Source organism: Lissotriton vulgaris, chromosome 7, assembly GCF_964263255.1.
Source record: "Lissotriton vulgaris chromosome 7, aLisVul1.2, whole genome shotgun sequence".
Lineage (NCBI taxonomy): Eukaryota > Metazoa > Chordata > Amphibia > Caudata > Salamandridae > Lissotriton > Lissotriton vulgaris.
The window spans coordinates 426,878,481-426,890,215 of record NC_141695.1 but is presented as its reverse complement, the minus strand read 5'-3'; the positions used below and the strand labels follow the sequence as shown (position 1 = coordinate 426,890,215).

Sequence of the window (11,735 nt, the reverse complement as noted above, 5' to 3'; positions counted from 1 at the left end):
TCACTATGACTTCCAATTACTACGTTTTTTATCTAAATCTAGTTTACTCGCTAGTAGGACTATATTAACTCATGATAAGACCCAGAAACCTGCTTAGGTTAATTACCCATTACCTTTCTGTGTTTTAATTACATGCTTATTATACTAAAGTTAGAACCAGGAAATGTCTACACGCTTTTAAGCTAAATCATTCATTATATGATTTTTCATCCAGTTAATATGTATGCATTGCTTTTTCCCTCCTTCCCTTTCCCTCTCTCATATTTCAGCCATCAAAATAGTAATTGTTAATATTTCTTCATTTTATCATATCTGTAAACAGTGTCCCCACTATAGTATTGTCCCCCTTCATCTTTTGCTGTTTACCTATTTTAAATCAGATCAAACTTAAAACATTTTTTTTAAGAAGTTGGAGGCGTGGTTAAGTGGAGCCTCAGAGGAATGACATAGGCCAGGGGTTGGAGCTCCCGTCTGGTATGGGCACTGGGCAGCTAGATTCACACTCTGCCCATGACGGCCAGTCAGAAGCTGACTAAGGAAGAGGTAGGTAAGTGTATAAGGTGGCACAATGTGTTCATTAATGTGGCCAAAGAAAAGGGTTAACGGGGGAGGAGACAGAGGCGTGCTAGGAAGGGAAGAGAAACCTAAGACTATCAAGTCTACGAGGTCAGGAGGGAAGGAAGCTACACCCAGAGTTTGACAGGGCGAGGAATGTAACAGGCGGGAAGCTATTTGTGAACGTTGATTCAACTGGTACTACACCCCGGCAGGCAATGGAGAGAAAATAATTTTAAAAAGAGGAAGGCAGACCCCAGAGAAGACCCCACCGCACCGGACGGAAACTCTGAAACTGATTGCTTCAAGATGAGAGATTCGTAACCAGGGAGGAAACTGCTGACATGGGCGAATTTAGGAGGAAGTTTCTGCATTGAAACTGAGATAGCAGCAATGAAAGGACTCGCATGCCAGATGGCAGGGAGAAAACGCAGAGACCTTTAAACGAAGCAGCGGTGAAGTGCGTGTTCAAGTATGTAAGAAAATGTTTGCCAACAATAGACATTTTCCTGTTCTCTGCTGTTATATGTTTAAGGTTTATTGGCTGTAAAGGAAAGGAGAAAACACTGAGCTTAGAGTTGTAGGTCAACCTGTTGACGGGCGGTGTTTTGTGTTTGGTAAAGGAGGAAGGCAGTGTTTGGATCATCGTTTTAAGTTGGGGTGGAAAAGTGGATTTACGATTGGGGAGTCTCGTTTGTCGGCTTTGGGTGTTGACGTTCTAATAATTGGTAAGAGGCTGCAGTGTTTATCTTATAATTTAGCAATGATGCTGTGAACATAGTCAGTTGATGGCAATGTAGCAAATAGGGTCTCTGTGCCTTTATCGACTTGGGTACACTGCGGGACGACGTTCCACAGCTGAGGTGCTTTAAAGTAAGACGAAAGGACGACCTTTTAAAAAGTAAAAAGGTCAAATCAATTTCACTGATTTAAGCACTTTCTTAAGAGCAGCAAAACGAAATCGAACGAACGACAGAGGGTGGCAGGAGATAGACTCGGGATAGAAAGACAGACAACAGGAGAGTAAGGGGACTGAAAAAGACAGACCCGGTATGAACGGGAAAACCAGAAATCGGTCAGCCGCATCGATCACCCTGGAGCTCTACTCGCCCCCGAACCCTTGACCTCCCTTCCCACCACAGCAGGACGGCACGTGCCACTGCCAACACGGCCAAACACAAGCTGTCATTGCCTGGCTCGTGACTAACTCCTCAGGTGATCCACACCAAGCAGGCTCAGTCCGCCCCAACCGGGCAAGCTGCACCCTCCCACTGGTGTAGAGAGGCCCAGACAGAAGCAAGTGTGGATTCCATAGCCAATCGGCACTTTGGAATTCTGTGCGAGGGACTAGGATTGGCTAAAGTCGTTCCAGTGCTCCAATCCGAGGTAACCTAACGCTATGGTATCACCGCCCACTCCCAGACGACTCGGAAGTGCTACAATTGCAGGCAAATGACATCGGTTTGAAGATCAACAACGGGCGGCGGGCAGGAGACCGAATGCCCGGACGGTCCAAGTAAGTAGCGGGCAGCTACTCGCATTCATGTAGCTCTCATGGAAAGCTGTCAAAACAAACCGTCCCAATGCAACGTGTCATGTTTCACTATGATATATTTAGAATGGCTTTGCTGTAAGGCATAGTACAGAAAGCACAGCGTAGAGTTGGCGGTGCAGGCGGTGTTGGGCAGAGGCGGGTGCCGTGCTGGGATCATTTTAAGTGGAGATGGGGAAGTGTCTTTTCTTGTGGTTAGTTTCGTTTGTCGTTGTTTGGGATAGTGTGTGTATTAATGTCTCAATACGTGCTGCACATTGTGGCCATTCCATCTGGGCTGGATTGAGGCACAGCGTTTTTACCTGATGCTATGTGCTTTTGAGGTGAAGTACCGGCAGTCTGTCGTCTTTGGTATTTTGCATTCGGGTTGTACAGTTAGTGGATGAAAGCGGCACTATGCCTTAAATTGTGGGGCATATTTGTGAATGACAGCAAACGAAGAGGAAGGTCCACAGTTCGTGGTGCTTTTAAGGCAGGACGTCCTGCGAATATATGAAAGAAGTACGTGTGAGAGACAGGCGTCAGAGAGTCGGGGAGAAAGAGACATGGTACTAAGGGACTGGGAGAACTCCAATAGACAGCAAAAGGAACAAGAGAACAACCAAATTGCGCAAGCACCCTCTTCAAAGTCCATTCTAAGAGAACATTACTGTAGGATAGTAGTATTTTTTCCAAGGTTATTACACCAACATCAACCAATGGTTCAATAGGAGTTTCAAAGTATGGATCCAAAACCAAATCTTGTGCTTCAAGTTCTTTATTGATCAAACATGTTAAAAGTTTCCCAGCTTTACACTGCCGACACGTGTTTCGCCCTCTCCAGGGCTTTTTCAAGGCTATCTTAGTTGGTCTATACTTGTCTGGCGTCGGAAAGGTCTATTGGGTGTCTTGATCACAGCGAGCTATTCCAGATGTGGGTTCCATCTATATTTCATGATATCCCCTCGTTGAGTATTGTAAGAATATGTGGACATTAGTGGAACTATGTCTTGGTAAGGTGGTGCGACTCGCTGGGTGGAGAATAGTCTTATCTTACTAGAGTAGAGATGCTTGAAGACCTTGATATGTCTTCTGTTCGTTTTCCTCGGCGTCGAGTCTCCACTGCAGTTGGTTGATGTTGGTGTAATAACCTTGGAAAAAATACTACTATCCTACAGTAATGTTCTCTTAGAATGGACTTTGAAGAGGGTGCTTGCGCAATTTGGTTGTTCTCTTGATTCTTGGTACTTGCATTAAGTTGCATTGCTCAAACACCCCTGGTGGTGGGTGTATTATCAAGTTCTCAGTGCACCTCTTTTGATACCTTACGTATAACGTACCCAGTGAGAATAACTTTAACATTAGGTGCGGACGTTTTCTCTGATGAGAAACACTACCACCAAGTTTGTTGTATAAGACAGCAAAAGGAAAATCGCCTTTAATGTGGTGGATAGAGTGCGGAGACTGAATGAACCCTAAATCAGTAAGAATCAGGAGGAGCAGAAAGTTTGCATTGTCGGGAAACTTGTGGGCTCCAATAGACTGTAGGAAACAGAATTGCAATCTGGAATGGTAAAAAGTACGTGTCGGATACAGATTTATTTTCTGGGCTATTAAGATTTTCCTGGCCAATGGCCAGTGGTCATTGGTTAGGCATGATCTTGTTCTTCAGGGATGATTATGTTTGCCAGTGTGGAACCATGGCCACATTGAGAGGATGCCATTTGTAATGTTTCTTCTCGTTATTGCAGGATTGCTGCTAGCTACCCTCCTCGTTGAAACGGTCAGCATTCAAGAAACACATCTCGGTTGACTTTCCTGGTGTTTTACTTAAACACCCGCCTATGTCGCAGGTGCCAATCTGCGATGCATGAATTCATGGGTGTTGCCGCTGAACAGGGAGCAGCGCAGTAAGAGACCACATCTGGTAAAAAGGCTATTGTTATCCGCTCTTGCAACACACGCTGAGTACAGTTGTTTAATGAATCAACTAAAAGCCTGCGGATTAACTTGGATATATGGGCATCAACGTGAACCCTCAGTTGGAATTTCACTGGAATATATTTTTTTAGGATCATATTTTTAGTAACATTTTAATGTTTCTTTACTTCTTTTTTCACAAAATTTGTAAATCTATCTCAACTGTTCTGTGTAGACACCCTCGATTTGCTTGTTTGCAAACTTGAAATACACATTTGTCATTTCTTCAGGGAAGCAGGAAGAAGCAAAAGATTTTCTAATTATCTAATATTCTTTAGACTGTACATTTAAGCAGATCGAATATATAGAGAAGGCACATGCGAGTTATCTGATACTGGAGACTCACTTCAGGTGTGAGTGGAGTGAACTGGAGCCCACATGGAACGCTCTTCGATTCTTGCCCGGCCATCGATGGAGAACTTGGAGGAGATCTTTGGTGAGGACTCTGGGGATGACCGGTCCCTGGAGGTGTATGATGAGATGGTGACTGCCCTGGCAGGCAGCATCTACTCTGAGCTGGAGAAGCTTATCTCCACCTATGGACAAGGGGCTGTGACAGGCCTCATGCCCTTGCTTGTGTCAGTGCTGGAGAGCACGGAGGCAGCTTGTACTCAAGCCCGGGAGAGAGAAGAACAGCTGGAACTTGTAGAGGAGGAGAAGCAGCAGCTTGTCTCCCAGTTTGAGCGGGAGCGGCAATTTCGCAAGCGCGTAGAGGAGGTAAGGCTCATCTTGTCACTTTTAACCAGTTTTATTGTTTTGATCTTACTTCTAGCTTTGTAACCCCTTCATAAACACAAAGGCACATTTAATTAATAGTGAAACAGTACAGTTCTCATCTTTAACGTAGCAATCTGTGCTTCATGAGGATTTATTAAATGCATCTGTATATTTTATTGTGAACAGTTAAACAACAATGATCATTTATTTTATAACTTTGCATGTATTATATTAATCTGACTACAATAATGTAGAATACTCTTAGAGAAGAAGGCCCTTTCCCCTATATTCCCGTCAAGATGTTCTCTTTGTATTCTACCGTTTGTATAGCACCTCAACCATGGCGAGGCCCAAAGTGGTTCCGTGTGGATGAGTTAGAGACTGCTTCATTTATTGTGCTCTTGGAAGAATGCTGGTTTATAGGGTTTCCTATGTGTGAAGTGCTGGATGAGCTTCTGAGGAGTGTCCGGTTTTGTTGTGATTTCTTTGGAATCAGTGGTTTGGAGAGGCCTGGCTTCTAATTATAGTTTTCCCATTGGATTAAATTAGTTGACCCTTGATAGACCTTTTTACCTCTCAGTGACCTTGTTACTTTGCACAATGTGGGTACAGGCAGAATCAGTCTAACTCCAGGAAGAAACAGTATTTAACAAAAACTGGACATTTACTAAGTAAGCTGACCGGTATAGAATGAAATATTCCTTTGAGATCCAATTAAACTGAATTGATGTTTGAACGTAGAAATTTTCCTATTACTTCTATGTTGAAAGTCTTCATTAAAATATTTTTGTCAAGTGTTCTGTATTTTGGTTTTAGGCATGCTGATAAAAACACAATCAGTGCTGACAAAATGAATAGTCCTACATTTGTCAGTGAAAAATACAAGTTCTTTACATGTATATCCAAATATATGTTGCCTGTCTGCAGCCATTAGTTAAAGTATTCTTCAAGATAGTTGCTTGTGACACTTTCCATATCCATTTTTAGGTCGAAGCCTACCAGACAGCGCAGCTGTCTAGTCTGCTGAAGACATCTTGGGACATTCAAAAAGCTTCTCAGGAAATGCATTCTGTCCATTGATTACCATTGGCTTTGTAAATCACATTTCCTTGCTTTCTGCGGGCTCTATTTTTGTTTTAGGCTGTTGAGCTTGAGCTTGTCTATTTCCTTGCCCAAATCTAGTTTACTGTATCCTTCAGAGAACTAATTTTATGTAAACAGGCCTTTAATTCATGTTCTTTTGTCAAATTTGCTTAATGTTTACTTTTCTTTCTGTCACTTAAAAGTGAACGTTTTTAAAAAAGCCAGAGGAATGCAGATTGCTCTCCCCTTGGATCCCGCTCGAGCCACCCCTACGCTTCTGTTTGAGTCTGCAACTTAACTCTTAAACAGGACTTCAGCGAGGAGGTGCACGTTTGTCGCTGTGTTAAACATACATTAATGTCGCGGTGCTTCTGTCCAAGCTTTGTTGGCTTTTGTTTAATGTTACGTTCTAGTCAATGTCTAATGATCTTTATGTTTACAGTCAGCGAGTCAAACTCTTTTAATAATAACACACACTGTCAAGCCAAAATGTGTAGCCCTTATAACTGTACTTAATGAGTAATATCCTCCTAATGTGCAACACGTGTAGTAGCACCATGCTAAAAAACCTACACAACACAGATTACTGCTTTCCGGAGCCTGTAAACGAACTACATTATTTACACTTGAGCCTTAAACATCCAGCCAATGTAAAAACAGTGTTTATTAAGTCTGGGCAAAGTTTGCGTAGTTTTACTCTGCGGAACTCCGCGGAGTGACAGAAAAACTGCGGCAGTGGCAGATTTTAAGTTGCGCTGCTCGTACTGATTTTTAGCTCCAGGAGTTTGTTTTGTAATGTAAAATCAGTACAAAGGGCACTAGGAGTCGAACAAGAGGGCGCTGCTGCTTTCTGCCACTTGAGCAGTCATTTACTTGAGCAGCTACTTCCTCCACGCTAATGACAGATTTCTAAACGCGAGCAGTCTCAACCACCCACAATGAGAAATTTTGTCAGGAGGTAGTCTAGTGCGTTATTTTTTTCTAGCAAGCGCTCGCCAACCTACCATAGGCAAGCCACTCAAGGAAAAACTAACTCTGCTCTGCGTCACTTCGTGGAGGTTTTCATAACTCCGCTCAGAGTGGGCAAAACTCTGCCAACTCCGCCAGCGGAGTGGAATTCTTCGCCCCCCCCCTTAGTGTTTGTACTATTTGGAGGATGCTTGTTTTTTCCACAATGAAATAGGTGAACCTGTTCCACTGAAACAACCACGGCCTACCTCCTGTGCAGAATTTGGCACTGCTGGCTTGTGGTGCGACTTCACTCTATGCCTCTTTACTCTGCACACCTCTACTCTGTCCCAATGCACTCCAGCCCACTCTACCATGAACCGTTTCACTCTTCTCCACTGACCTGTACTCCAGCCCAGTCTGGGCCACTGCTCAGATACTGTACTCTATCCTGCAAAACTCCACTTTACCCTGCACCACTTCACTCTATGCCACCCTACTCCACTGCACTCTACACCACTTCTCACTCTACAGCACTGCATGCTACGCTACTCTACACCTTTGCGCTCTACGTCACTGCACTCTACGCCACTCATCTACGCTGCACCACTGTACTGTACTCTGCATCACTTTACGACACTACACTCTGCTCTGCATTACTCAACTCTACACCACACTACTGCACTCTACTGCGCTACACTATGCATCACTCCATGCTTCTCTAATCTCCTCTACACCGCAGTACTCTATGCCACTTTACTCTACACCTCTGCATTCTACTCTGTACCACTCTGCTCTATTCCAATGCACTCGACTCACTCTACTATGCACCACTGCACTCTTTGCCACTTTACTATACTCCAGCCTAGGCCACACCTCTCAACTCTTCTCTGCACCCACCAACTCTTCTTTGCACCACTCAACTCTTCTCTGCACCACTCCACTCTGCACCATTTCACTCTACAATGCGCCACTTCACTGTACTGTGCACCACTCCACTGTGCACAACTCTACTCTAATCTGTATTAGTCGACGCCGCTACACTCTGCATTACTCAATCCAGTCTAATTTGTTCTGCACCCCTGTACTCTACAAAACTGCACTCTACTCTGCACCATTCCAGTGTTCCCTGCACTACTCCACTCCACTCAAACAATCTAAGTTACAACACTGCACTCTGCTCTGCATCACTCTACACCAGTGCACTCTACACCGCTCTACTCAAAACCAATACACTCTACGACACTGCCCTCTATGCCAATCTACTCTGCACCACTGTACTTATGCCACTTCTCTCTAGGCCACTCTGCGACACTACACCGTACCATACTCCACTATTTGATGCTCTACTCTATTCGGCTCTATTCTACTGTATGACACTCTACTCTACAATACTGTAATCCACTCGATGCCACCGGAAGTGACGTCACAACAGGAAGTGACGTCACATAAGGTGCGCTCCACCAGAGAGGCCAAAGAGTGAAGTCCAGCTGTTTGGCAGGGGGGACGGCGTCCACCCGGTAAAACAAGTGGGGGGACGCCTTCCACCCGCGTGGTACCCCGACTCGAGCCCTGCGTAACTTCTTCTATGCCACTCCACTCTAATCCACTATGCATAGGCAAGACCTATTGGCTTTGCTAATGCTTGTTTATAGTAAAGCATGCATGCTTCTAGTGCTCTTTCCAGGGGATGAAGACCTAACATACCAAACACTAATGAAGTTCCGAGAGAACTCTTCGCATTGTTAATAGAAAACTTCTTAAAACCAATCTTTTTACACAGTCTGGCTAGCTCCCCCTCTCTACATCTCTCAGTACCACCCAGCGCCAGGAAACCTATGGTGACAGAGCGCTATACAAGTCCCTCTTAAGATAAGATAATAACAAAAGTCATGGCTATCGGAGAGTTAAAACGCTTTTCACTGGGACTGACTGTTTCTACACTCCCCCTTAGCATTTCTCAGTCTGATTCTTTACTCCTGTTAGAATCATAAGTAATCCGTAAATAAACTGGTGGGTTTGTTCAGGATACCAGACACACTATTTCACAGACTGTTCAGTAGTGCCCATCTTTGTTAGTTTATGTAGCACAGCGCCTTGGTAACACCTTGATGTGTATGCCATCCAACCCCTAGTGGTACAGCGTGCTCTTGTAATTAAACTATCAAGCACTTGAAACTTCGAGCAGTGATGTAAAAGAGCAGGTGATCAGGAGTGTACTGTTATCCTATGTTTCTTATAGGAGTCAACATACCGCCTCAAAATCCTTGAAGAAGAATGCTAAAGTAACCATGCCCTTTCCTTGCTTACAATTTGTGTATTTAGGAGTGTAGCCGAGCAGATTTCTTGCAATTTCTGTTTGACACCATATATTCAACTACCAATGACCGCAAGAAGGTATCTGTGTATGCTACTCGATCATTCCTACCATCAAATGTATATTAAACTTTCACAATGCATAAAAACCGTAAAAATTCTGAAAGTTGCTTCTCTCTGTTAATATCACCTGGGGCAAAATTATTTATGTTTTGTAAATATCTTCCTTTTTAGAATTCCATGTAATTTTCATGTCAAAATATTTGAATGCTTACCTGTATAAAGTATACCTAAATAATTTTCAAAAGTACATTCACACTTGAAAACATTTTTTTCACCTTTGGCAAAGCCCTGTGCTCTATACTTCCACCAGTTTTGGGGGACATTCTCTTTCACTTTCCATACCGGTAAGGGATTTACATCAGCCCTTAACATGAAACACTCTCCAACCATATCCAGGTTGGAGTCTGCCTGCCAAAGCGTTGAGAATACCCACACTTATTTTTTAATCTATGTATTTATGTGTTTATCTGTGTGTTTAATTGCTACTTCTCAGCCAATTGGTGACCTCGAACCACACAAGGACTATAGGGAATTGGTGAACTGGAGACATTAGATACAGTAATGCTTCCCAAATATACTTTCCATATGATGTATTATAATAGTCTGAGTACAGGGTTCACACGGTTGTAAAAGTCCTGGAAGGTTCTAGGCCCCGGTGTAAAAAGCAGACCAGTCTTATGCGTCTAATCGATAGGACTTGGAGGAGGAAAGCAACACTATCCTGGAATGTTCACAATACTCCCTTTGGAGTAAATAAGCTCTAACCTAAATATTTACAAAGCAAAATAAGAGTTCACACTTGTAAATGGAGATATTTCAGCAGCTAAGTACAACTCACATATGCAAATGCTTTTCACTATAGGACTCTAGAATACTGTTGGTCTCATTCAGCATGCCTTGACACAGACCAGAGCTTTTGCCAGACTCCACTTGCGGTATTAGTCTCTTTGGGACAGTATAGACATTACAACTCTGTATTCCATTCTGCTTATTGCCAGATATCCAACTTGAAGTGGGATTTTAGTTGGTCACTGCTCCTTGTCCAGTAATGTGTACCTGATTGTGTGCAACACTCCGTCTCCTGTAGTGCTCCCACTTCAATGCCTTGGGCATTTTGCAACTTTTTACATAGGACATCTTCCTAGGTCTCCAGCACCAGAATGTAGTCACTGTCTGCTCTCATTAAGAGGTCCCAGGCAGAAAACTAACAATAACATTGCTTTGGCCATCCATGCTCTTCCTTAAAATGTTTTGGCATAAGTTGGATCAACATTGTAGCTTCTACATGCTTGTACTCAGAGCCTTATGCTTCTTGGGAAACCCAGCCCCTTATCCGGCATTTTGTGTCAGACTTGCATACTTCTTCTTTATCTTTTTTTGGTCTTTTATTTTTTTACAACGATTCCATTGAAGCTTTCTCTTTCTCCAAGTATTCAAGTCCACTGATGCAGTTGGACTGTTATGATGGAGATTACAAACCCTTCTCCACCTGTCCTGCTAAGTCGCACTGTTCGTTTTCGGTATGGTATTAGCAAAGACATTTAGATTTTACTACAATTATGTATGTGGATGCTATACATTTTTAGAGGCTTTCAGGCTCCTCTCTTCATCCATTGGTCTGTTATGGCATTCACATTTTTCTCCCGCCCACTACAGTATACAGAATTGGAGAGTTGGCCATTGCACTTCAACCATGGACTAGCTTCATTAGTGATGGTGTTATGCCCTTTCAGAAGGTGTACATCTACTTCCAAAGTTATTCCTTTCAATGCCAGGGTTACTATAGCAATGTGTGCTTCTTCAGACCAAAAACTATGTATGCTTTTATCCAATTTTTTAAATTTATTTTTGTTTTTAGATTGGACGAGGGCCCATACAATTCCTCAACAATAAAGTTTTGCAAAAACAAAGACAAAGTATTGATGGTTTAGACAAGCGCAAACGGACAATGCAGTTATAACATTTTTGTGGGTTTATACAGCACAAACAAACCCAAAGAGCCCTTCAGTGATCTTTACAAGTTAATGGAAGTGACGAAAGTAATTTGTTACTAGGTTATCACAATAACCAATATACAAGAGCAATATTATTTTTGGAACATCTAGTAGCTTGTTACAATATATGAACTAATATTTACTTATTTCTACAACGAGATGTTAGAGCAATGCAAGAGTGTGAAAAAGCCCCTCCAGGTTGCAAGCACTCAAGCCCATTGATAATCTTTGCCCAGTTTTTGTGGACTTTGGCAACTGATCATCTGTGTTGTATAATGAAGAATCGCATCACATGAATCATTACTCGCTTGTTCAAAAGGTAGCTCGGTACACATTTTCCTTTACATTTCAACTGTTATGATCTGCCACATTTTCTTACAATAGGCACAGCTGTAGATTGCGTCATCACCAATTTAAGAAATTGATCTTGCCATCTGGGACTGTGTCATGCTTTTGTTGATTTGACAGTTTTTCATTGACCTTCTGCTAAAAATACTAATACTACTAGTAAAATACAAAAGAAGTGGCAGCATCACATGTAAGACAAA

The 11,735-nt window shown here is 42.8% G+C and overlaps 1 protein-coding gene across 4 annotated transcripts in view; it reads left to right on the top strand.

Annotated features, from left to right (window-relative positions):
* The first annotated feature begins 698 nt into the window (after positions 1-698).
* The window catches only part of LOC147701782 (C-Jun-amino-terminal kinase-interacting protein 4-like), an 861,003-nt gene continuing 849,966 nt past the window's right edge, over positions 699-11,735 (top strand). For 2 of the 4 annotated variants that reach the window (XM_086930413.1, XM_086930411.1), the window contains exons 1-2: positions 699-1,027; positions 3,838-4,783. In XM_086930413.1, coding sequence (XP_086786539.1) covers positions 4,445-4,783 — 339 coding nt within the window. In that variant the 5' untranslated portion in view covers positions 699-1,027; positions 3,838-4,444. Of the gene's footprint in view, positions 1,028-1,954; positions 2,072-3,837; positions 4,784-11,735 lie in introns of those variants that run through there. The other 2 variants (XM_086930412.1, XM_086930410.1) reach the window with 2 other exon arrangements.